General features: G+C 47.1%; 1 protein-coding gene across 2 annotated transcripts; it reads left to right on the top strand.

Moving 5' to 3' along the window:
* Positions 1-88: 88 nt before the first annotated feature.
* NUBP2 (NUBP iron-sulfur cluster assembly factor 2, cytosolic) lies at positions 89-26,830 on the top strand. 2 transcript variants are annotated; one of them, XM_060260476.1, is made up of 7 exons: positions 89-181; positions 13,160-13,278; positions 15,967-16,165; positions 18,633-18,787; positions 22,370-22,480; positions 24,551-24,620; positions 26,103-26,830. In XM_060260476.1, the coding sequence occupies exons 1-7, from the start codon at positions 157-159 to the stop codon at positions 26,246-26,248; spliced, it is 825 nt and encodes a 274-aa protein (XP_060116459.1). In that variant the 5' UTR covers positions 89-156; the 3' UTR covers positions 26,249-26,830. The 2 variants fall into 2 exon arrangements, with proteins under 2 accessions (XP_060116459.1, XP_060116460.1); XM_060260477.1 differs by having other exon boundaries at positions 22,370-22,429.
* Positions 26,831-27,258: the final 428 nt, after the last annotated feature.

Consider the following 27,258-nt stretch of genomic DNA (forward strand, 5'->3'; position numbering starts at 1 on the left):
CGGGGAAGGACGAGGCCGAAAAGTCACGTGTTTGATCTCGCTCGTTCGGAGACGGTTGGAGGCAGGACCCGAGGGTAGGCCGGCCTTCTGGTTGGCGGTGGTTGCTGTCAGTCAGTGGCGCAAGGAGGAAGCGGCCGGGAAGCGGGTTGGAGCATCATGGAGGTGGAGGAGGCAGCGGCGGGTGAGTGGTGCGCGCGCGCGCTCGGAGTCCTCTGTCTGGTCGGCGGGCTCGATGCCGGCGGGAATTGAACAGGTGCAGTCGGTTAAAGGCCAAAATGCAGGAGGCGAGCGCTTTTCTTGCGACTTGCCTCGCCTTCAAGGTTACCTAGGACTGCCAAATCCAATTCAAGAAATGTCTGGGGACTTTGGGGGTAGAGCCAGGAGACTTTGGGGGTGGAGCCAGAAGCAAGGTTCTGACAAGCATAATTGAACTCCAGAGGGAGTTCTGGCCATCACATTTAAAGGGACCATGCTCCTATTATATGCCTTCCCTCCACTGGAAATAATGGAGGATAGGGGCACCTTCTTTTGGGGCTCATAAATTTGAATCCCCCTGGTCCAATCTTTTTGAAACTTGGGGGGTATTTTGGGGGGAGGCACTGGATGCTATACTGAAAATTTGGTGCCTCTAGCTCAACCCCCCCTCCCCCCTCAAGTCCCTGATACCCGTGGATCAATTCTCCATTATTTTCTATCGGAATAAGTCTCCATAGGGAATAATGGAGTGCGCAGCAGACATTTCCCTCCCCTCCCCCCGCTTTCTGATGAACCTGAGCCCCCCCCCCCCCGCCTCAAAACCGTCTCCAAACTGGGAGATCCCCTGCCCCCACCTGGGGATTGGCAACCCTAAGGTTACCATTGTGGCCCTTGCAGTTAGTTCACACTTTTACAGATAATACACGTGTAATATCATGTGCAATGCACGCATGCCTTATGGCTGTAATAGGATTGATGCAGTCTTTCATGCCCTGTTGGAACGTTATTTTTTCAGAAAAAAAGGGATCACTCTGTTAAGCCTTTAATTAGCCAACCACCCCCTATCGCTCCAGAAACCTTGGCTCTTTAGCATAGTGATAACAAGGATCCTAAGTTTACTTTAGCAATTTCAAAACATGCCTCAGTCCTCTTAGCCCTTGCATCCCAAAAATAAGGAGTAAGTATTTTCCACTCTTCAAGAATCTGTGAGCTTTCTAAGGGAATACAAGGAAATGCATGCGAAAGCCTGTTTTGCTTGTTGTAATTTTGGCACACTTTCCTCCCATACCAGGAGAGCACTGCGCACGATCAGGTCTCACCATACACATGATTGCTGTTTTGAACAAGTAGTGTGAAATTGTATTCACACACCCCCCCCCACCATGGGCACAGACTGCCAATAATCTGCATACAACTGAACTAAACAATACACCTGTTGCTCTATCTGCACTTATTGCAAAAGTGTATATTGACAGTATCATGGGTATCGCATTCTTCTAGGGGTCAAAGGGACCCCAGATTCCTTATGACTAAAAGGTTATGATGATTCTTTGTAGGCTTGCACAGAATGGTTCTTGTTAGAGTCAGCATAACTAAGATCAGTGCACATGATTTAAACCAGTGGTGTTGAACTCATTTGTTATGAGGGCCAGATCTGACATAAATGATACTTTGTTGAGCTGGACCATGTGTGTTATAAAATATAATGACACGTTACAGAGATACAAACTTAATAAAGCACACAAACAAACACAATTAAAGATTTTATTTAAAAAAAGACTTCAACATGCTTAAAATATTAGCACTCATTGGTCTTAAAGGTGCTTTCTTTGTATCTCTCCCTGGGGTCCAGGGAACTGGGCAAAGGAAGCTCTGGTTCTTTTCCTTCCTTCCCCAGGGGACCAAGAGGGGGAGGAGCCCCAGCCAATAGAAGGAAGATTGGCACAGTAGCTCTGCTGTGTGATTGAGGGAGCCTGGCAAAACAAGCTCCCCCCCGCCCCAAGGGAGGACCCTCAGCCAATGCTCTGTAGCTCCTATGCGACTGAGCAAGGCTTGTAAAGCAAGCTGTGATGCAGAAGGAAGCGAGAGAGGGAGATTGTAAGCCCGCTTTGTGCTTATCGTAATCAGCATGTGCTTCCTCTGGACAGAACTACCAAATTCAGAATGCTGGTCTATGATGATCAAGTCTGTCTGTTCAGATAGGCACCTGTGACCTCATCACCCCCACCCTATCTTGTAGTTCCTGCACATTGAGAAATTCAGCACTACTGTTGCAGTCATGTCAGAGAAACGACACCTGACCAATGTCTACCTGCCAAGCAGTGCTTGCGTATAATAGAAAATCTTGTTCCTTGTGGTGGATTTCTTTACTATCTCGCCTTTTTTGCTTTCAGAAAATACCAGTTCTCTTGGGCTGTAAATATTTTAATTAATAAATCGACTGCATGCATGGCTCCATCACCTTATTTAATTGATCCCAGTGTTCCCCCACACTGGAGCAGTACACATGGTTTCCACTAATGTTCCTTCTAAGGTGCAGAGCCTTGTGAGCAAAAAATTCTACTTTATGAACTACTGGCATTAAAGTTGTGAGCTACTGGCATTAAAGTTGTGAGCTACTGCATAAATTAGTGTGCTCTGGGGTCATCCTTCCTGAGCTAAGACAAAAATGTGTGAGCTGGAGGCTAAAAATCTGTGAGCTAGCTCACACTAACTCGGCATAGAGGGAACTTCCCACCCCCAAGAAGAAGAAGATATTAGATTTATATCCTGTCCTCCACTCTGAATTTCATAGTCTCAGAGCGGCTCACAATCGTCTTTATTTTCCTCCCCCACAACAAACACCCTGTGAGGTGGGTGGGGCTGAGAGGGCTCTCACAGCTGCTGCCCTTTCAAGGACAACTATGAAAGATATGGCTGACCCAAGGCCATTCCAGCAGCTGCAAATGGAGGAGTGGGGAATCAAACCCGGTTCTCCCAGATAAGAGTCTGCACACCTAACCACCACACCAAACTTTATCTTCACGACTCTGCAAGTAGGTTAGGTTATGCTGACAGGTTCTGTGGCAGCAGAACCTCACAATTAACAGGTTTGTTGGGGAAGTTGAAGTGGGGAGAAGGAAACCTGTGTATGCTGTTCCGAACCCCTGGAGGAAAGGAAGAGGTAAATTTCATAACTCCAGACTTTACCCTCCCTCCCCCCTTCCTGAGGGCCGATCTCCTGAGTCCTGTTGGGTATTCAAGATGCCCAGCTTGTTCTTTGCTTCACCCCGGTTCGAGATGCGGGCATAACAACTCATCTGTTAAATGGCTTCATTCTCCACTCATAACTGCCTGGGGGGAGGGTGACGAGGAACAATGAGTGGTTTATTCAGTTTTTAGAATAACCACATAACCTAACTTGTAATTTATGCAGGGCTATCATTAGCTCCCGTAAAGAATGCGAACATACCCAGCAGTTTGGTACCAGGTGTTCAGAGTCTGATTGGTTATCTCAGGGGTGGGCAACGGTAGCTCTCCAGATGTTTTTTGCCTACAATTCCCATCAGCCCCAGCCATTGACCATGCTGGCTGGGGCTGATGGGAATTGTAGGCAAAAAACATCTGGAGAGCTACCGTTGCCCACCCCTGGGTTATCTGATATGCTCTGAATCTAGCACAGAAGTTTTAATTGCCTATGGCTCCAAATTTCCTGTTTCCTTGTGCATGTGTGTTAAGTGCCGTCCAACAACTTTTGACTTACAGCAGCCCTGAGAATTAATGACCTCCAGAATGTCTTAGCATTAATATCTTTAGACAATGCTGAGTTTGATGGACCAATGGTCTGATTCAATATAGGGCAGCGTCATGGGTTCATGAAGAAAGTCTTTCTTCACCCAAAGGGTGGGTAACACATAGAATTCACTGTCACAGGAGGTGGTGGCAGCTGCAAGCATAGACGGCTTCAAGAGGGGATTGAATGAACATATGGAGCAGAGGTCCATCAGTGGCTGTTAGCCACAAGGTAGATTGAACTCTCTGTCCGGGGCAGTGATGCTCTGTATTCCACAGTGGGAGGGCTTCTAGTGTCCTGGCCTCAGTGATGGACCTCCTGGTGGCACCTGGTTTTTTGGTCACTGTGTGACACAGAGGGTTGGACTGGATGGGCCATTGGCCTGATCCAACATGGCTTCTCTTATGTTCGAAACTGGTTTGCAGGATAGTGTGGGAGCTAGTTAAATGAGGGGGTAAATCAGATGTTTGAGAGCCGCAAAGACAGGAAAGAAGGAACCAAGCAGATGAGGGAAGGAAAGTGAGGTGGAAAGAAAGCAACTTTAACTTTAAATGCATTCTCCAAGCTACCAACTGGCTTGGCTTGGAGAAGTGATTTAAAAAGACTTTAAATGCCTTCTCCAAGCCGGCAGTGGGGGCTTTGAGAGCCAAGCAATATGTTTGAAAGAACCACATCTGGCTCCCAAGCTGCAGTTTGGCCACCCCTGCTCTGGAGAGCCACGATCAATCTGAGTAGACAATAGTGACCTTGATGGACAGAGGGTCTGCTTCAGTATAAGGCAGATTTGTGTGTGTTCATGTACCCAATAAGCTTCACATCCAAATAGGGATCTGAACTCCAAGTTTACTATACGACACTGGCTCCCAACTAACATTATTGTTTTACACAAATAATTGAGAACAAATGAATTACATAACATCATATTGCTAAATCTAGGTGGGTAGCCATGTTGGTCTGAAGCAGTCGAACAAATTTTGAGTCCAGTGGCATCTTGAAGACCAATGAAAGTTTAATTCAAGGTTTGGGCTTTGGTGCACACGCACACTTCCTCAGATACTTATGGAAGATAACCGTTCAAACTTATAGACGGAGGCTGGACAGCAAATTAACATGTTAACATGATGAAGATATTTTAAGATATGTGGAGACAAAACAGGAATAACAAGTTTATAGGGTCAACGACTGTTTGGATTTAATTAAGGGGGAACTACCGTGAAGTAATAAATACGTCAAAATAGGAGATATATGTGTAAAATAATCCTTTCTAATTGTGGAAAGTTAACTGAGAGTACTTTGTGACGCTCCATTTATCTTCTCTCAAGCATGAAGGTATGACAATTGGAAAGGATTATTTTACACATTTATCTCCCATTTTGACATATTTATTGCTTTACTGTTGTTCCCCTTAATAAAATCCAAACAGTTAATGACCCTTTAAAATTAACTTGTTATTCCTGCTGTCTCCACATTTTTTAAAATATCTCAATCATGTTCCATGCTAATTTGCTGTACGGCCTCTCTCTACAAGTTTGAACAGTTACCTTCCATTTCTATGTACCTGAGGAAGTGTGCATGAACACGAAAGCTCATACCTTGAACAAAACTTTGTTCCATCATGTTGCCAAACACGTGATATTCTGGGAGCTCTCCTGGGAACTTTGGTTTGATTTTATTTTTCCCTGTAGACAAAGCGAAGAGCATTACCTTTTGTAGACCGCCTGATGACTTCTGCCAAGGTCATGGGAGGCTCTTTTTCCCCTGGTGTTTGTTGGCTACCCCTTGTCTCATTTTGTTCCCGAATAAGATCCTGAGAGTTCTCTTCCCCAACATCCATCTTTTCGTTGCCTTGAGATGTTTGGAATCATCTACTGAGGAGACAGTGTCTTCTCACAGTGCCAAGAAAGATCTCCTGGTTGAAATCTCACCTCATCCTGGCCATGTGAAGGTACAGGAAATTCCTTGATGACTCAGGACGTTCATCCTTGCTCACTTTTCTTCCTCAGTTTATGAGCTTTTAATAGTGTGTTTACTTCCCCCTCCAACCAAGGTGCCTGAGACGTCCTGGAAATGGCTGTTTTCCACGTGCCGGTGACTGAGGCGCCGTGGAATGAATTCTAATTACTCTGTTGCCTCAGCAGTTGCTGTCCTCCAGATGGAGCAGGAATGCAACAAGCGATAGGGCGAGCCCAGATGTTAATTGCAGGCATTTCTAAAGATGTGGGAAATGTGGGGAAATTGTGCTGAGAGCGCCAGAGTCTGCTCGTCATTGAAAACCCACAGTGCCTCCAAATATGGCGGGAACTTGGGTATTAAAAGGCTGAAGTGAAAACAGAAATAATTAGGGAATTCTTTCTCGTACACAATTGTGGATAAACTTTCCCCCTGGGTGCCAAAGCACACTGGCTTGGAAGGAAGTTTTATTGAAATGCAGTGGGATTTATTCTAGGTAACCTACTGGGATTAGAAAAGTCTTTTTGTCAAGTCTGGCTTTAACTCTGGCTCGTTCAAAGAGCATGCTGGGTAGAACCAAAGTGTAACCAAATGCTGCTAGCTAACTCTCTCCTGTTCCCCCCTCCCTCCCGTAGAGAATGTCCCTGCTTTGAAATGGTGATGTGTGAAAAGTCTTATCTGAAACTTCTCAGCTCAGGCTGGGGGGGGGGGGGGGAGACAGGAAGCCTGAGAGTACCAAGGCCGCGGGCCTCTAATCAACATGAGAATGTATTGGTAACATCTATGTGTGAATGTTCCCCTTGCAAGATTCCCCGGCCCGTAGGAATCCCTTTGAAGTGCTCCTTATATGCAATGTATCTAATATACGGTCTCCAGTCTTTTCAAGCTCTGGCCAAGGCCTCAAGTAACCAGTATCAATAAACTAGTTTCTTTGTATCTACATCGACTCGTTATTGAATCTGCCGACGACACTTTTTGCTTTTATTTTTTCCCGTGGCATACTCCAGGAGTATTTAATGACTTCTAGCCTGCCTGGGCTTGAAAAATCAATCTGTAATTGACTTTTCCAAGCGGCAGAAAGGAGAAGAGACGAGATTGGCTTTACACCCCGCTCTTCTCTACGTGGAGGAGTCTCAGAGCGGCTTACAATCTCTTTTCCTTTCCCCTTCCCGCAACAGACATCCGGTGAGGTAGGTGGGACTGAGAGAGCTCTCCCAGAACTGCTGAGCAGAACAGCCTTGAGAGAACTTACCATTCCCTCCACATGCACCTGCTGGGTGACCCTGGGTTAGCCACAGATCTTGCAGAGCTGTTCTCTCAAGAGCAGTTTCTGTCAGAGCTCTCTCAGCCCCGCCTACCTCACAGGGTGTCTGTTGTGGGGAGGGGAAGGGAAAGGCGATTGTAAACCGCTCTGAAACTCCTTTGGATAGTGAAGGGCAAGGTATAAGTTAAATTTCTTCTTCGTCGTCTTCTTCTTGTCATGTCATACAAGGCCCTGAGTGAATTAGTGAGCAAGGCTAAGCAGATCTACTCAGGAGTGAGTCCCGCTTCATTCAGTGGGGCTTACGCCCAAAAAAGTGTTCTGAGACTTACACTGCAATGCCTGCTTGTGTGGTGTAGTGGTTAAGAGCGGAGGACTCTAATCTGGGAGAACTGGGTTTGATTCCCCATTCCTCCACATCCAGCCAACTGGGTGACGTTGGGTCTGTCACAAGTTCTCACAGAGCTGTTCTCTCAGAGCTCTCTCAGCCCCACCTACCTCACAGGGTGTCTGTTGTGGGGAGAGGAAGGGAAAGGAGATTGTAGGCCACTCTGAGTCTCTGAGTGAGAGTATAAATCCAACTCTTCTTTTTCTAGGAAGGTTGTGGCTACCAGCTGCTCAGAAGTAAGCTTACAAGGCTCAGGGTTACAGTTGCCAAGGCCGATAAACTAGTATTTGTGTGGCACAGGTTGGCTGGGCCTTCAGAATTCTCACTAAGCTTTCTGCATCAGAGCAGGAAACTTTGTAATCTCAGAATGTAAACCTGGCTCTATGTTTTGCCCCAGGGTAGGGTGGGGGTGGGGGACAAGAAACAAAGGCTACCTAAAATACAATTAAATGGATCGTTAAGAAACAATGATGACTTCTACAAAAGCAAGTCATCTGGCCCTTTTTCGCTCAGTGGCTGCCCCAATGACCCTGGGAGGCCTGCAAGCAGGGCCAGGAGACCAAGGACTTCCCCTAACAGTCGCTCCTCAGTGCTGGCATTTGAAAGCTTACTGCCTCTGAACATGGAGGTTCTATGTAGTGATCTAGGCTAATGGCCACTGATGGACCTATCCCTCTCAACATCTGTCTCATTAAAGCCAATTAAGTGAGCAGCCATCATTACATCCCGTGTAAATGGATTCCTCAAGTTAATTACTATTTGGGTGAAGAAATACTTCCTTTGGCATGTCCTGGATTTACAGCCTGTTAGCTTCCTGAGTTACTCGGTGAGAGGGAGCAAATACAGCCTCCCTCCTTGTCAGTACAGTAAAAATGTATTGCATAAAACCATTGGCTATTGCAGTTTCAATTACAGCAACATAACAGGTTAAAAGCAGTCAAGGACACTAAGATGAATACATTGGATTATTCAAAATCTTATTTACATACAGCAGGGGTGGGGAACCTTTTTTCTGCCAAGGACCATATGGATATTTTTAACATCATTCGCGGGCCATAAAAAAATATAAACTTAAAAACCAGTGCTCCGCCGAGGGAGAACAATTCAGGCCAGCAAAATTAATGCAAATAATTGTTTTTCTATTTGAAGTCATGGGGGGAAAGCCTAATCTGGCGCACATGCACACACACACGGCCCACCGCCCTAGGCAAAGGCATAGATCCAGGGCTTTTTTTCTAGAAAAAGCCCAGCAGGAACTCAGTAGCATATTAGACCACATCCCCTAATATTAGTATATTAGGTCACAAACTCATAAGCATATTAGGCCACACCATCTGGGATAATCAAGTGCAACCTGAACTGTGACAGTAATTTTTCCAGGCCCTGCAGCAATTCTGGCCAGCCAGTCAGGTCCTAGGGAGGCTGCTGCACAGTACATCTGGGCCCTGTGATCCCTGCCTGGCCCTGGGGAGGCTGCTGCACAGCGCGGCTGGGCCCCACGATCCTCGCTGGTCAGCCAGGTCCCAGAGAGGCTGCCACATGGCTCAGTTCGGCCCAGCAATCCCCGAGGGCCACACCAAGTGACCTCGAGGGCCTTATGCGGCCCTTGGGATAGAGGTTCCCCACCCCTTACATACAGCAACCTCGTGATTCCATAGTCAGGCTCTAATAGTCCGGTTAACAGCATCATTTTACTGTCTGCTGGAAATTACCTTTGCCCTGATTTTACTAGCAGCCAGAGCAAAAAGTGCTACCTTATAAGAAACTGTAGGGTCAATATCTAATAATAGAAATATTAGCTTATCCATATCAGAAGCCATATACAATTGATTTGTTACTTCAGTCAGAAACTTGCGTCTAGGTTCTGAATACAGTGGGCAAACCATAACATAATGGAAGAGGTTCTCCACAAAAGTTTTGCAAATACAGATACGCTGTTCCTGAGGTGTTTTAGAGTATTGCTGCAGAAGGTATTCTGTTGGCATGGTCTGAAACTGCAGAGCTGTAAATGCTGATCTAAGTTTATACACAGTAATATTTGCCAGATATGTGGCTCTTAGATGGTCCTTCTTTATATTTTTATACCATGGGGCAGATCTTGTTTGAACAATTAACAAATAGTCTATTGTGGCATCCCCGTTAAACACCTATTGACACAAATCTTTATTATTTCCTGACGCTCGCAATAGGTCATCTGGAATTGTATAGCGAGAAGTGATGTAGTTAATGTATTTAATGAAATCAGTGTGGATTTTATCCTTACTTAATACTAGGTAACTAAGTTTGTCAAGTCTGCCTCCTTGTTGGCTTTCCAATCTCGTACCTAACAGCGTGGGACTCCCTCGGACTTGTCTTGTTTCTAAAATACAACAGCCCCAAACTCCTTAGCCTGCTCACACCTCAACAGCAGAAGCTACCTTGCTTCTCCTGTCCTCACTGTTGTGGTTCAACACAAGGCTTTCTGTTCAGAGGCTACATCCATTTTTCATGGTGGTCAGGACTGTATATGTAGCCCTTGTCCCGGAGAGCGAGTGACATTTCAAGTGGTTTGGGCAGCAGATGCAGACGGATTGGCTCCGTCTTCCTTGCAAGTTTTTTTTTCTTTTTTTAAAATTTTGAAATAATCTTTATTTAAGCTTCCACTTCACATGCACTACCTAGCCTGTATATGAACACATTGAAACAGTTTTGTTGTTCAGTCGTACAGTCGAGTCTGACTCTTTGCCACCCCATGGACAAAGTCACACCAGGCCCTCCTGTCTTCTACCATCTTCTGAAGTCTGCTCAAATTGAAACAGTTTACCAAATGATAAATACAAAAGTTAATCACAAAATGCAGAAAACGATATGTAATAGTAGAAAAATAACAAGTCCTGATAGTAAACCTTATTAGGAACCACATTTTGCTGAGTCAAATAGGATACTACTGGAAACCATACTGCTATAAATTTTTCTTGATAATTTTGCAAGTTTGGCATGAGGTAATAGCTACCAATTTTGCAGTGGAGAACGCATTCCCACACCTTATTTTGCCAGGATAAAGTAGGTGAGCTTTTATCCCTCCATTTTGTAGCAATAACAATCTTAGTAATGGCTAGCAGAGTTGTAATCATCTATGCTTTCCTTGCCAGTTGCCTTGATGCCCACTTGACATGGGCAGGACGTTCTGCCTGCTCTTTCCTTCTGAGCCATAAACGAATGCTCCTTCTGGCTAACCTTGTGCCAGCCTCAGGACAAACTGAGATAAGACACAGCAGGACCAAAACCCAGACTGGCCCAACTGTGTAGAAAGTCAGGCGCTTCTAAGGATCTAGGCCTAAACTAGATTCAGGGCGTTTAGCCAAAAGGTACTTTGATATCTGTATGGGTGATAAGTAAAGCAACTGATACCTGAGCTTATATAGCTTTGTAATTTTTTGCGGGGGGCCAGCAATTAATAATAATAATCTTTAATTTGTATCCCACCCTCCCCGCCGAAGCAGGCCCAGGGCGGCTCACATGACATAATATAATATGCTACATTACAACAGTTAAAACAAGGTGATTGCAAAACATTACAAATCCTATATATATATATATTTAAGAAATTAGACAGAATACAGAGTCACATACTACATACTACAAATAGATACCAAATAACATTTTTTCAAAGATAAACTTAATAGTTAAATAAATTCTATCCTATATCTTCTGAAAGGGAGTAACTCTCAAACAACTATTAACTGCAAAATTCTTTGCAGCTGCTTATGGAAGAGATCCACAGCAACAAGTTGATTTGTTTTATTTCAGGGCGAAAGAATTTTTATCTAGTTTTATATTATTTCCCTTGATTGATACCTCTTTGTTTTATTCTGATCTATGATCGTAATAAATATATTGACTGATTGATACTCAAAAGAATACAAACCTTTTTACGTAAGCGTCTTAATTTTCTGCTGTAATAGATTAGACAGCTCTTCTTGATCTTGATCAAAGAGCCCTGTGGCTCAGAGTGGTAAAAGCTGCAGTACTGCAGTCGGAGCCCTCTGCTCACGACCTGAGTTCGAGCCCAGCAAAAGCTGGTTCAGGTAGCCGGCTCCGGGTTGACTCAGCCTTCCATCCTTCCGAGGTTGGTAAAATGAGTACCCAGCTTCTGAGGGGAAAGTGTAGATGATTGGGGAAGGCAATGGCAAACCACCCTGTAAAAGGTCTGCTGTGAAAACCTTGTGAAAGCAACGTCACTTCAGAGTCAAAAATGACTAGTGCTTGCACCTTTACCTTTTTTTTTACTCTTGATCAACCAAATATTCCAGTATAGGAAGCAGCTTTGTAATTTGAAGTAAAGCGGGTAGTCAAGTGAAGTTTAGTTTAATACGGTCAGAGACCCATCCAAAAAGAAAGAAAATAGGTAACAAGTGGCATTAAAAAAACAAACCCAAACCAAGAAAGACAACTGAACTCGGGCACAATACAAAATGTTATACATAAAAATTTCAGTTTCCATTTTTAGCTATAAAACATAAATGAAAATACTTCATAGACATTTAAATGTTTTTATCCATTAGTTGTTTACGGAGTCCTATGGCTTGTACAGCAAATGTTGCAGCCTTCATAGTAATTTCCTGGTTCCTATCCGCTAAAATATTATCTAGATAAAAGCTAAAATCCCTCCCCGGGAATTGGTCACAAATAGGAGTGATGTAAATCAAACGAATGTTCTGAGAACGTTTACATTCAAAGAGAATGTGCTCTCTCGTCTCTATCCTCCCATCTCTGCAGATACATAATCTTTCCTCATTCCCCACCTCCCTGCTTGAAGCCAGCTGGGTGACCTTGGGTGAGTCACAGCACTCTCAGCCTAAAAATAAGTGTAGCTTGCTACCCAGTGGCGCCTTTTGTATTTACCTTCTGTGACCGCTGAAGGGAGCATATTCGCTCTCATGAGTGTGAAGGCTCTTCTATAATCAGGTTTATCTAAATTCTGCAGGTTTTCTATTCGATTTCTAAATTCTATTCGATTCAGGTTTCCTGTGCCGGAAGGGTAACATTTAATCTGGGACAAATCGTGTTGTCTTTCGGTATCGAGTAAAGTGGGTACTGGCTTGGACTTCAGATTTGGTATTAATTTACGTTGTAATTGCTGGTGCCTTGATTGTCCACCTGTAAAATGGGAATAATAGTCACAACAAAGTTCCCACAGGGAGTGACAAAATAAGGATTATAAAGTCCTCAGGAAATGGGGCTGCAGTAAATGTCCCTCCCCCGCAGTGTCGCTTTTCAGCATTCACTGTTTCCATGTCAAATAAAGGTTTCTAGCCCCACACTCCCCAGTCAGATGTGGACATTCAGACAGGTTAGCCACAGTAGGCTTTTTAGGTCTTGAAATGTGAAGTGTTGGTGGCAGCTACAAGTATAGGCAGCTTCAAGAGGGGATTGGATAAACATATGGAGCAAAGGTCCATCAGTGGCTATTAGCACAGCAGAGAACTTTCTGCCCTGGGCAGTGATGCTCTATGGTGGGGCAACGGTGGGAGGGCTTCTGGTGTCCTGGCCCCACTGATGGACCTCCTGATGGCTCCTGGTGTTTTCGGCCTCTGTGTGACACAAGAGTGTAGGACTGGATGGGCCATTGGCCTGATCCAACATGGCTTCTCTTATGTTCTTAAGAAAGGAGCCCCCTGAGGCATGTGCAGAATGTTATTTCCTGATCTGCTGAAGTTCAAATCCTTCTTTTGTTGTAAGAAGTGAACCCCTGGTTTGCTCCCAGCAGAGTTCCATTGTGGCCTTCGGCTCGAGCCTACCTGTCTCATGCTGCCTTTCTTTTCCCTTCCAGAGAGAGGCAACCTGGCCGGAGTCCAGCACGTGGTTCTGGTGCTCTCAGGGAAAGGGGGAGTGGGGAAGAGCACCATCTCCACTGAGCTAGCACTGGCTTTGAGGCATGTTGGGAAAAAGGTACGTCTTCTTGAGGTCCTGTGGTTCTTTATTCAGACCTTTCTGTCCTGCATTCTGCCCTTTTAGCCTTCAAAGTGCTTAATGCCTGCCTTTTAGAAAAGAGTTCAGAGCCAGTTTGGTGTAGCATATCTGGGAGATCCGGGTTTGATTCCCCACTCCTCCACCTGCAGCTGCTGGAATGGCCTTGGGTCAGCCATCGCTCTCGCAGAGCTGTCCTTGAAAGGGCAGCTTCTGTCAGAGCTCTCTCAGCCCCACCCACCTCACAGGCCATCTGTTGTGGGGGAGAAAGGTAAAGGAGATTGTGAGCCACTCTGAGAGTCAGAGTGAAGGGTGGGATATAAATCCAATATCATCATCTTCTTAATCCAGCCTATGCAGCACTTCACCGTTTGCATGGGGCATCGGCCCACAGGACTTAAGCGTCTGCTAAATGGGCTGCGCTCCCAAATTGTTAAAAGCAGCTTGAACGATGGAGCGCCATGAAGGGCAGCAGTGTGGACCAATCTAGGTGTCTGCTTGCTTAAAAAAAAAATTGGCAAGATTATGGACAATAATAACCCGGGCTTTTTTCCCCTGCGAAAAGAAGTACCAGAACTCTCAAAAGAGTGAAGGAGGAACACATGGGTGCTCCTCATGACCTTTTAAACATTTTTGAGAATTTTGTTTCCACAGAGAGGGTCCAGAACTCCGTTCTGTTGTGTTCCCCCAGTGGGAAACACTCCTATAACTGTAACTAATAGTATAATAACTATAAATAGATATAAAGAACTATATATATAACTATACATGTGTGTGTGTATATATAAAACTATAAATAGATATAAAAACTATAAAAAATAATAACTGTAACAATAAGACTATAAGAGAAGCCATGTTGGATCAGGCTAATGGCCCATCCAGTCCAACACACAGTGGCAAAGAAACCCAGGTGCCATCAGGAGGTCCACTTGTGGGGCCAGAACACTAGAAGCCCTTCCTAATTTGCCCCCCCTCCCAAGCACCAAGAATACAGAGCCCCAGCCAGAGAGTTCCATCTATAACCTGCAGCTAATATCCACTGATGGACCTCTGCTCCTTGTGCTGATCCAATCCCCTCTTGAAGCCATCTATACTTGTAGTTGCCACCACTTCCTGCGGCAGTGAATTCCACATGTTAATCACCCTTTGGGTGAAGAAGGACTTCCTTTTATCTGTTCTAACTGCTCAGCAATTTCATTGAGTGCCCACAAGTTCTTGTAAGGGAGAAAAGAAAGGGGGAATCCCATGCATAATCTTGTAAACCTCTGTCATGTCACCCCTCAGTCAACGTTTCTCCAGGCTAAAGAGCCCCAAGTACTTTAACCTTTCTTCTTAGGGAGTTCTGGCCATCACATTTAAAGGAACCACACTCTTTTTAAATGCCTTCCCTGCACTGGAAATAACGGCACATTAAAAAGAACCCAAATTAAACAATGAACAATCAACAACCAGCAATATTCCAAACTCAGCATACTTGAACCAATAGTTTGTGTGGTCACATCTGCCAGAAAAACTGAGCTATATCTGCTGTCACACAGCAGGGGACGAGAGAGGGCCTTCTACTGGCTGCCACCACTCTGGTCCAGGTCTGGCTGGGAAGGCCCAGAACACCCACCCCAATACCCTTTGTTGCTTATTAACAATCACCTTCTTGTCCTTGACCAAAGAGACGTGAGAACCCAGGCAGTGTTACAGCAACAGGTTTATTATACATGCTCAAAAACAATAAGTGGTTTGTAAAAACGTTAAGTGCAACAGTAAATATAGAAAGCAGTAAAGGTTTGTGCAAAGAAATAAAAACCCTGAAGCATCTAATTAGACATTCCCTTCTACTAATACCAAAGACTCACCACACACTTTGGGTGAAGGATCTCTCCTGCCGCAACCTGCTTTCAGGTCAGGAATCCCACTGTCTGCAGCCTTTCCAGAGAGAACAACTTCCCTTTCCGGCTGGGCCTTTCATTGCTTTCCACCCATGTTCCACCTCCACTGTCACCCAGTTGGGGACAGAAGGGATCCTGGGAGATGTAGGTTCACTAGCAACTCCTACACAGGCTTTTTTTGGAGCCTGTAGGCCGCACTAGGCCTGGGATCATGACATATTAGGATTGCCAATCCCCAGGTGGGGGCAGGGGATCTCCCAGTTTGGAGCGGAAACTGGTTCAGGTAGCCGGCTCCAGGTTGACTCAGCCTTCCATCCTTCCGAAGTCAGTAAAATGAGTACCCAGCTTGCTGGGGGGAAAGGGTAGATCAGGGGTGGCCAACGGTAGCTCTCCAGATGTTTTTTGCCTACAACTCCCTTCAGTCCCAGCCAGCATGGCCAATGGCTGGGGCTGATGGGAGTTGTAGGCAAAAAACATCTGGAGAGCTACCGTTGGCCACCCCTCGGGTAGATGACTGGGGAAGGCAATGGCAAACCATCCCGTAAAAAGTCTGCTGTGAAAACCTTGTGAAAGCAACATCACCCCAGAGTTGGAAACGACTGCTGCTTGCACAGGGGACTTCCTTTACCTTTTTGAAAGCACAGCAATGCCACAGAGATATCATTTAACCTGCCATCGGGTTTGTGGCTTGAATGAAGAAATCCACCTCAGGAATATTCTGGCCTTGCAAAAAATCCGGTTTCTTTCGTTCAGAAGTAATAACACGGCCTTTCCCCTTTTCATGTAGGTCGGGATCCTGGATGTGGACCTCTGTGGCCCCAGCATCCCTCGCATGCTCAACGTGCAGGACCGAGGCGTCCACCAGTGTGACAGCGGCTGGGTGCCAGTCTTCGTCGACCAAGACAAAAGCATCTCTCTCATGTCCATCGGCTTCCTCCTGGAGAAGCCGGACGACGCCGTGGTGTGGAGAGGGCCCAAGAAAAACGGTACAGAGTTCCTCTGTTCTTGCTGCCCCCTCCCCAATAAAACTTCTCAGTATGATGAAATCACAACCTCAGGAAACAACATGTAGAAACGGGAGGAATTGAAGACACAAGGAGATACCTGGAACTTCTCCTAGCCATTATGCACGCACGCACCTCCATCAGGTTCTTTCACTCTTGGATTTATGCCAGTAACAATAAGGGCTAGAAACATGACATGTGCAGATGCTGCAGTAATAGACAGTGGTCAAGAGCAGAGTGACCCTGTCTGAATCCTATTTGATATGGGACTATCAAATTATTCTCAGATACCCGTATTTCCAATTTAGATAAAAGATGTCTAGCATACAGTTTCCCGACTACATCTAACAAGCTTATTGGCTTACAGTTTGCAGGGTTGGTACGATCATCTTTCTTATAAATTAGGACCACAGTAGAGGAGGTCCATTCTTTAGGAAATCTGTCAGTCTTGTCAATATCAGTGAGAAAAGGAAAGGTCCCCTGTGCAAGCACCAGTCGTTTCCGACTCTGGGGTGACATTGCTTTCACAATGTTTTCATGGCAGACTTTTTACGGGGTGGTTTGCCATTGCCTTCCCCAGTCTTTTACACTTTCCCCCCAGAAAGCTGGGGACTCATTTGACCGACGTCGGAAGGATGGAAGGCTGAGTCAACCTTGGGCCAGCTACCTGAATCCAGCTTTCACTGGGATAGAACTCAGGTTGTGAGCAGAGAGTTCAGATCACAGTACTGCAGTACTGCTGCTTTACCACTCTGCACCATGGGGCCGCTCAATATCAGTGACGAGAGTGTCAAGTCAGTAGATTCAATAACGAGGCAGAGACTTGACAGAGAGTGGCTAAAACAGGTGCCATAATCGATTTTTTAAAAAATGAGTAATGAGATGTATTAACTACTCTCCTTTTTACTATTGTGGGTTGTTTTCTTAGGATGTCATTAGATAATTTTTTTTGATAATTCAGCCTAAATGTTATATTAATATCATTCTATTGTTGAATGTTTTGAGGGTTTTTTTTTTATTGTTGAGTCTGGTTGTTGGTTGCTATGGCATTTTGTTGCTAATGCAATAAAGGTTGATGATGATGATGATGATGTAAAAGTAGAAGATTCTAGAAAAATCACATAACCACTAGTGTGCGCAACTGCATCAGAAAGGATGCCCACCGGCAATAGGTTGATCTGAATGAAGAACTGACACATACATCTCGCTTTCCTGCAGTTCCAGTCAGATCTCTGCCCATCTCCCCATTTCTTTTCCAAGCTTAGCATGGAATAGGCTTCAAAGAGTTCTTTTTTTTATGTTTTGCTTTCCGTATGCATCTGCCTTTGGCTGACTTGGACTACAGGCCTGTCCAGCTCCAGGGTCTTAGAAAAAGATTTGTCCAGCCCAACATCCTTTAATGGAAGATCCCGGGGACCGAACCCTGGACCTTCTGCACAGGAAGCAGGTGCTCTCTTTGCAGTCAGTAACTTTGCCAACAATTGGTAGACTGTCCCCCAATCCTTCCCTCACACCAGTGCCTTTTTCTGTAGATTCAGATGGGCAGATGTATTATTGGTCTGAAGCAGTAGAGCAGAGTTGGAGTCCAGTAGCACCTTTAAGACCAGCAGGGTTTAATTTTGGGTAAAGCTTTGGTGTACATGCACACTTCTTCAGATAGATCCAGGTGGGCAGCTGTGTTGATCTGAAGCAATAGAACAAAGTTTGAGTCCAAGTTTGGCATCTTTAAGATGAACCAAGTTTTATTTTAGCTTGAAGTTAACTCTGTCTGGGGCAGTGATGCTCTGTATTCTTGGCGCTTTTTGGGGGGGCATAGTGGGAAGGCTTCTAGTGTCCTGGCCCCACTGGTGGATCTCCTGATGGCACCTCGGTTTTTTGGCCACTGTGTGACACAGTGTTGGACTGGACGGGCCATTGGCCTGGTCCAACATGGCTTCTCTTATGCTCCTAACAAAGCTGGAGTCTACTGGCAACGGAGTTTAATCTGAAAGCTTATACTCAGAGTTGAACTTTTTTGGTCTTCAAAGTGCCACTGGACTCAAACTTTGTTCTTTTTATTATTATTAGTTTATTTCTATTCTGCCCCTTCTCCCTTGGGGGGGCTCAGAGTGGAGTACAACAGTTTAAATGAAGATCATAATAAAATCAACTTCAGCAATCAGTAAAGTGCAATAGGTCAGTTCAGCATGATGATATGAAGCAAGATAGTATAGCACCACAATACAGTGGTGCAGCAGGCCATCAGGGCATAGGGGGAGGCCAACCAATCTAATAGGTGGATAGATGCCCACTGCCTCATCCACAGACCTGGCGGAACAGCTCCATTTTCCCATTCCAAGTAGTTCTCGAGCACACAAAAAGCCTTCTACCCAGAATTAAATTTGTTGGTCTTAAGGGTGCCGCTGGACTCAGACTTTGCTCTTTTCCGTCCCACGTTGTTCTCGAGCAGCTTTGATCAAGCAGTTCATCTCGGACGTGGCCTGGGGAGACCTGGACTTTTTGATTGTGGACACGCCTCCCGGGACTTCCGATGAGCACATCGCAACTGTAGAAGTCCTTCAAGCATATGAGCCTCTCGGGGCAGTACTGATCACAACACCGCAGGTATGGTGTCCTTTGGATTGTGGACTCTTGCTTGCAATATTGCTACTTAGTGCAGGGGTGTCAAACATGCGGCCCAGGGGCTGAATCAGGCCCCTGGAAGGCTCCTATCAGGCCCCCGAGCAACTGGCTGTCATCTGCTTCTCTCTCTCTCTCTGTTACTTCTCCATCACAGCTTGCTTTGCCAGGCTTGCTCAGTCGCACAGAAACTACAGAGCAAAGCCTCTGTTTTCTCCATTGGCTGAGGTTCCTCCCTTGGGGAGGAAGGGGGGAGGAATAGTTTGCTTTGCCAGACTCTCAATTATGCAGCAGAGCTACAGATTTTCCCAGCAGACTTTTTACAGGGTGGTTTGCCATTGCCTTCCCCAGTCATCTACACTTTCCTTCCAGCAAGCTGGGTACTCATTTTACCGACCTTAGAAGGATGGGAGGCTGAGTCTACCTTGGACTGGCTACCTGAAACCAGCTTCCGCTGGGATCAAACTCAGGTTGTGAGCAGAGAGTTCAGACTGCAGTACTGCAGCTTTACCACTCTGTTCCACGGGGCTGTTTATACCTCTGCTACCTAAGCGTAAATAGGGACACTTACCGCCTGGCCCAACATGGCTCAGCCCAACAAGGTGTCATTTATGTCAGATTCATCCCTCCTAACAAATTAGTTCGACACTCCTGGGCTAGAATCTAGAATGGCATCCCTTTTATGAAGAGAGACAAGGTTTCTTTTCTAACCCGAAATCCTGAAAATTGCGGCGGCAAGGTGCCTCACCCCACTCCATTCGCCGTAAAGTTTGCAGATATAACCACAGAGGTGATGGTATGCCCATAACTGAATTTTCTAAACACAACTGCTATATCAGCAGGGGACACCAGGGGGTTCATTCAAAGCCTGGGCAGTGATGAAAGAAGTCTGGCAGGGGGGGTGGGGGAGACCCTAATTACAGGCCTAAAAAGAATGTGCCAGTGAAAAAAGAACACCGCAGATTTATACCCCGCCCTTCTCTCTGAATCAGAGTCTCAGAGTGGCTTACCATCTCGCTCCCCCACAACAGACACCCTGTGAGGTGGGTGGGGCTGAAAGAGCTCTTACAGCAGCTGCCCTTTCAGGGACAACTCCTACGAGAGCTATGGCTGACCCAAGGCCATGCTAGCAGGTGCAGATGGAGGAGTGTGGAATCAAACTCAGTTCCCCCAGATAAGAAGAAGAATTGAATTGCAGATTTATAACCCAGCCTTCTCTCTGAATCAGAGACTCAGAGTGGGTTACAATCTCCTATAATATCTTCTCCCCTCACAACAGACACCCTGTGAGGTAGGTGGGGCTGAGAGAGCTCTCCCAGCAGCTGCCCTTTCAAGGACAACTCCTACGAGAGCTATGGCTGACCCAAGGCCATTCCAGCAGGTGCAAGTGGAGGAGTGGAAAATCAAACCCAGTTCCCCCAGATAAGAAGAAGAATTGAATTGCAGATTTATACCCCAGCCTTCTCTCTGAATCAGAGACTCAGAGTGGGTTACAATCTCCTTTTCCTTCCTCCCCCACAACAGACACCCTGTGAGGTGGGTGGGGCTGAAAGAGCTCTTACAGCAGCTGCCCTTTCAGGGACAACTCCTACGAGAGCTATGGCTGACCCAAGGCCATGCTAGCAGGTGCAGATGGAGGAGTGTGGAATCAAACTCAGTTCCCCCAGATAAGAAGAAGAATTGAATTGCAGATTTATAACCCAGCCTTCTCTCTGAATCAGAGACTCAGAGTGGGTTACAATCTCCTATAATATCTTCTCCCCTCACAACAGACACCCTGTGAGGTAGGTGGGGTTGAGAGAGCTCTCCCAACAGCTGCCCTTTCAAGGACAACTCCTACGAGAGCTATGGCTGACCCAAGGCCATTCCAGCAGGTGCAAGTGGAGGAGTGGGAAATCAAACCCAGTTCCCCCAGATAAGAAGAATTGAATTGCAGATTTATACCCCAGCCTTCTCTCTGAATCAGAGACTCAGAGTGGGTTACAATCTCCTTTTCCTTCCTCCCCCACAACAGACACCCTGTGAGGTAGGTGGGGCTGAGAGAGCTCTTCCAGCAGCTGCCCTTTCAAGGACAACTCCTACGAGAGCTATGGCTGATGCAAGGCCATTCCAGCAGCTGCAAGTGGAGGAGTGAGGAATCAAACCCAGTTCTCCCAGATAAGAGTCCGCACACTTCACCACTACACCAAACTGGCTCTCAAGTTAGATGGCAGAAAGCCAACGACGGAGATACAAGAAAATCAGGAAAACATGTTATTTATTCATCTATCATATGGCAGAGGGAATATATAATATTATCTGTTATGTCACCGAGTTGATACAATGGGGGAGGGATGGTAGCTCAGTGGTAGAGCATCTGCTTGGTAAGCAGAAAGTCCCAGGTTCAATCCCTGGCATCTCCAAAAAAGGGTCCAGGCAAATTGGTGTGAAAAATCTCAACTTGAGACCCTGGAGAGTCGCTGCCCGTCTGAGTAGACAACACTGACTTTGATGGACCGAAGGTCTGATTCCGTATAAGGCAGCTTCATATGTTCATATGTTCAATGGGTATGCAGACCGGTCAGGCAGTTCCCCTGAATACTATTATCTAGATTTTCAAGCCAATCAATCACAGCTGGGGAGAGTTCAGAAAGCTCTGTCACATCTCCCTGGAAAGCAGGATGCTCACATTATTGGGACAGATGGGGAAACGTTATGTTGCTTTTCCCTGGATCTAACCAAGGTCCATCTAGCTTGATAACCTGGCCCACCACTGGCAAGCCAGGACCTCTTTGGCTGTTCACAAACAGGACACAAAATGTGGCTGTTTTGAGTTTTAAAACTTTTCGGCCTCCTCCACCCGGGTGTCACAAGCAAGTGATAGCACTGGATCTTCCATTGCAAATTAGGCCTCACATGATTCCATGCCCCCAGCTTACAGAATGAAAATACTTCCTCCAGATAGAAAGCTGGCATGAAAAGAGGGTTGCCAACATTTGGGTAGGAAAATGCTTGGAAATTTGGGGAAAGGAGAGTTTTGGGAAAAGAGGAAAGCTCACCAGGGAGGGCAGGCTATAGAATTTACCCTCCGAAGATGCCATTTTTTCCAGGAGAATTAATCCCTGTTGTTCATAATTCCAGGAGAATTTAAGGCTCCACCTGAAGGTTGGCCTCCATAAGCATGATGTGGTGAAGGGTGTCTGTTGGGGGAGAAGATAGAGGAGATTGTAAGCTGCTCTGAGTCTCTGATTCAGAGAGAAGGGTGGGGTATAAATCTGCAATTCTTCTTTCTCAGCTCCACCTACCTCACAGGGTGTCTGTTGTGGGGGAAGAAGATAAAGGAGATTGTAAGCCACTCTGAGACTCTGATTCAGAGAGAAGGGCGGGGTATAAATTTGCAGTCTTCTTCTTGAGCCCCCCTGGACAACCTGAACACGATCTGATAATCTCATGAGCAGTCTGTGTGAACAAGACCCAAGTTCTCCATCTTTCTTCCTACGGGACATGCCCCCTGGGAGTGCCGTTTCCACTTGAGGATGCTCCCTGCCTTCGGCCACCTCAGCCTTACCCCGAACTCTCTTCCTGCAGGCGGTGGCTGTGGGGGACGTGAGGCGAGAGCTGACGTTCTGCAAGAAGATGGGACTGAAGGTCATTGGCATCGTGGAGAACATGAGCGGCTTCGTCTGCCCACACTGTTCGGTGAGGATGGATGGCTTGGTTTGGGGTGCAAATCTGGCTGCGGCTCAAAATGAGAGGGGGTGGGGAGGAGAGGCATCGGGATGATTTTTAAATCTGGCACGAGGGCCTGCAGTACTGCTCTTCTGCTCCAGCCCTTTGGTATTTTCTGTTGTGTGGTCAAAATAATCTCTGGCTGATACATACAGGAGAATGAGGCGAAAGAGCAGGATCTCCAGCTTGCAGGGAGTGGGGCATTTTGTGGAACTCCCCCGCCCCCCTCACTTTGGGTCAGGGTGTGAAAGGCTGGGGGACGTTTCACCCAAGAGGGCAGCAACTCCCTTCCCACCCTGTGATATGAGGTCATAGAATCACTGAGTTGGAAGGAGCCATAGAGGCCATCTAGTCCAAACCCCTGCTCAATGCAGGATCGGCCTAGAGGAGGTGGCCAAACTTGCTTAATGTAAGAGCCACATAGAATCAATGTCAGATGTTTGAGAGCCGCAAGGCATGGACGTCAGATGTTGGGAGTCGGAAGGAAGGAAGGAAGGAAGGAAGGAAGGAAGGAAGGAAGGAAGGAAGGAAGGAAGGAAGGAAGGAAGGAAGGAGGGAAGGAAGGAAATACATGGGGGAAGGGATGGACCGAGGGTCTGGTTCAGTATAAGGCAGCTTCATGTGTTCATGTGAGAGGTGGGAAGAAAGCAAAATGAATTCTCTAAGCTGCTGGCTGGCTCGGAGAAGTGATTTTAAAAATACCTTTCCCAAGCCAGCCAACAGGGCAGTGGGAGCTTTGAGAGCCACACAATATGCATGAAAGAGCCACATGTGGCTCCTGAGCCACAGTCTGGCCACCCCGGCCTAGAACATCCCTGACAAATGTTTGTCCAGCTGCTGCTTCAAGACTGCCACTGCTGGGGAGCTCCCCACCTCCCCAGGTAGCCAATTCCATTGTTGAACAATTCTCACTGTTAAAAAGGTTTTTCCTAATATCCCGCCAATATCTTCCCATTCATTTTCTCCTCTGCTGCCAACAGGACCAGCAGCCCTGTCCTCCCTCCACCGCCTCTTCCCCAGACTGCATATTCCCCTCAGTCTTCCCTCCCTAGGGGAGGGACAGTGGCTCAGTGGTAGAGCATCTGCTTGGTAAGCAGAAGGTCCCAGGTTCAATCCCTGGCATCTCCAACTAAAAAGGGTCCAAGCAAATAGGTGTGAAAAACCTTAGCTTGGGACCCAGGAGAGCCGCTGCCTGTCTGAGTAGACAGTACTAACTTTGGACCTAGGGGAGTCTGATTCAGTATAAGGCAGCTTCTTATGTTCATATGTTCTTGGTCTCCAGGTCCCTGATCCTCCTCCTCCCTCTCCTCTGCACCCGCTCCGTTCTGCCCTCATCCCTCCAGAACTGCACACAGTATTCAAGGTGTGGCCCTCACCAATGCAGTGCACAGTGGCCTTTCAAAATCGCGACAGCAGCAGCAAGCGCAAACCAAGAAATAGTTCTCATTGTCAGTTATTCTCACGCCTGCAATTATTTAAACAGCGAGGCAGTTCATGGACCAAAATGACATTCTGCCAATGACTCTGGAATTTTACACCCAGAGAAGAAGAAGCCTGTAGATTTGTACCCCACCCTGTTCTCTGAATCAGAGTCTCAGAGTGGGTTACAATCTCCTTTTCCTTCCTCCCCCACAACAAACACCCCGTGAGGTAGGTGGGGCTCAGAGAGCTCTCACAGCAGCTGCCCTTTCAAGGACAACTCCTGTGAGAGCTACGACTGACCCAAGGCCATTCCAGCAGCTGCAAGTGGAGGAGTGGGGAATCAAACCCGGTTCTCCCGGATAAGAGTCTGCGCAATTAACCACTATGCCAAACTGACTCTACCAAGCATATCAAGGCAACACACTTCAGAGTGGCTGTAGCAGAGAGGACATTCTCCCAGGTCTGATTGGTAGGAAACATCTTGACTTAGGTCAAGCTGCCCTATTCCAAGGCAGCAGCACAAAGAGGTCAGGCACCGACAGCCGTCTTTTAACTCTAAATATCAAGAGATCCTCGTTGGTTCCTGTCCCTGCAGTGAAACTCCCTCTCTCGTTTCAGGAATGCACAAACGTCTTTTCTAAAGGAGGGGGGAAAGAGCTGGCTCAGCACGCCGGAGTCCCGTTCCTTGGTGAGTGCTTCCAGGGGTTGTCTGGGAGAGGGCATGTGTGGTTTGTTGCTGTCATCAATGATTATGCTGCTTTACTGCCACTAACGGAGCACCTGGAGTTTTAGAGACTCCCCCAAAGGCCCCTGGGAGATGGACAACGCTGATTCTGTGAAGATCATGAGAGGGAGGGCAAGAAGGGTTACATCCGTGCTGAATTCTCGTGGCCCTTTCTGACACGCCCAGGGAGATGCTGATGGCCACTTTGGGTCAGGAAGCAATTTTCTCCAGGCCACTTTGGCCAGGGATCCTGGAGGTTTCTTTGCCACCTTCTGGGCATGGAGCAGGGGGTCACTGGGGGTGTTTGGGGGGGAAGTACTTGTGAATTCCCTGCATTGTGAAGTGGGCTGGACTAGATGACCCTGGAGGGTCCCTTCCAACTCTTGGATCCTAAGAGGAAGGGGAACTCTGGGAGAACTGGTGGCTGCACTCGCTTTTAGCTTCAGTCCTCGGGTGTTAGTAGTCCGTGCTGTTTTCGGCTTCACTGCGGAGCCTTTGCTTTGCACGTAGTGGTTCCAACCCTGACCCGCTTCCCGTAATCCCGTTGAAAAGATCTGGGCCAGGAAGAACTGTTGCCCGAGAACCCTGAAGAACCGATATCCTTCAGAAAAGGCCAGATGAGATGACCCAACCTGGCATGAGGCAGCTTCCTGCTTCGTTAACAGCAGCCCTTCCCAACTTTTTTGCAGCAGAACCAACTTCTAAGCATATCTTTTGGCTGCCTCCAGTGTGGTGCCTCAAGCTTCCTCTAGAAAGAAATACCGTTTTTGCAGAACGTGCGCACTAAGAGGAGGCAGAGTTGACAGGTCCTACTTTCATGCTGGCAGGGGGATTTGAGGGGCCTTCCTAGAGGGGGCGGGGACATTGCAGGACATTTGGGACGTCGTGCAGCAGTGCAGTGATTTGAGGGCAAAACTCTGGTAAAATCACCCTCAGAGCAGGGGTGGCCAGACTGTGGCTCAGAAACTACATGTGGCTCTTCCACACATATTGTGTGGCTCTCAGAGCCCCCACCGCCCCATCGGCTGGCTTGGAGAAGGCATTTAAGTTAAAGTTGTTTTCTTTCCACCTCTCCCTCCCTCCTCCGTCTATTTTCCTTCCTGCTCTCAAACGCCTGACATTTTTTCTATGTGGCTCTTGCATTAAACAAGTTTTGCCACCCCTGCCATAGTTTTGCCCAAAAAGCAGAGTGTGATGTGATGATATTACTTGTGTGTGACATCATCACATTGGGCACATCACTGTGTGACATCACTGCTTGGGAGTGGGGTTCCCCCTCTGGCCCGCTGGTCAGCAGCAGGCAGAAGCCCCGAAAAGCAGGATCTGCCCCAGAGGCTTCAGGGACCAGGTGGGTGGCCGAGTATCAGGCCCTGACCTTGTTCTGGCCTCCTTCCTCAGTCCTTGTCTGCCTCGCTCACATGTCGCGATTCTGCTTCCTTGCTGCAGGGTGCATCCCCTTAGACCCTCAGCTCACCCGGAGCTTGGAAGAAGGCAGAGATTTCATCCAGGAATTCCCCAAAAGTTCGGCCTTCCCTGCGCTGATGAATATCACCCAGCAGATCTTGAATGCGGCGTCTCCTCGCAGCTTCTGAGACTGGCATCGTTGCCGCCAGCCTCCCGGCAAGGTACAAAGCAGCAGCTTTTCAAAGGACTCAGCAAGGCGGGGAAGGGAGGGGAAGAGCTTTGGAAAGCAGCCATGGTGAAGATGCACCCCTCTGGGCAAAGGGCACACCTTTGAGCAGATCTTCAGGCTGTTTGCTTCCCTGGGAAATGACCGCAGAGTGACGTTTGGAGCAGCCGTTCTTGGAGTGACTGGCACCGCTGTTTGCCTGGCCCCGCATTTCAGCTGCCGGGAACTCTGTGCAATGGTGCTCCTACGCAGCTCCACACCGAGGACAGACGTGAGCTCTCCCTACACGCTTTAATAAAATTTGAGTTGTGGGAGCAGAACTGGGGCTACTCGGTACGTTCATTTCATCGCTCTGCATCCCTCTTGCACAAAAGCCTTATTAACTCGGTACGACGTGTCCCCCGCTGGGCGCATGGAAGCCTTCCTGGGAGAGCCTCACTCGATGGGCCTTGCTTCACTGGGTTTCCTTACTGCTGTGCAGGTTTAATCATGACTCAGGAATTTTGGAGCGGGTAAAAAAGGCATTAAACTGTTTCAACCGCCATCCCGTCTTGTGCGTGTGTTTGATCTTGCCTGGATAAAATCCTGATTGGAATGGTTTGTGCCCTTCCCCCCAATTTTTTGCACCAATTGTGGTTCCAATCAGTAGCTTCCACCAGACTTCATATGAAGATATGAAGCTGCCTTCTACTGAATCAGACCCTCCTGGGTCCATCAAAGTCAGCACTGTCTACTCAGACTGGCAGCGGCTCTCCAGGGTCTCAAGCGGAGGTTTTTCATGCCTACTTGCCTGGACCCTTTCTAGTTGGAGATGCCGGGGAATGAACCTGGGACCTTCTGCTTACCAAGCAGATGCTCTACCACTGAGCCACTGTCCCTCACCTGACTGGCAGCGGCTCTCCAGGGTCTCAAGCGGAGGTTTTTCATGCCTACTTGCCTGGACCCTTTCTAGTTGGAGATGCCGGGGATTGA

This window comes from Heteronotia binoei, chromosome 20 (genome assembly GCF_032191835.1).
Source record: "Heteronotia binoei isolate CCM8104 ecotype False Entrance Well chromosome 20, APGP_CSIRO_Hbin_v1, whole genome shotgun sequence".
NCBI classification, from domain to species: domain Eukaryota; kingdom Metazoa; phylum Chordata; class Lepidosauria; order Squamata; family Gekkonidae; genus Heteronotia; species Heteronotia binoei.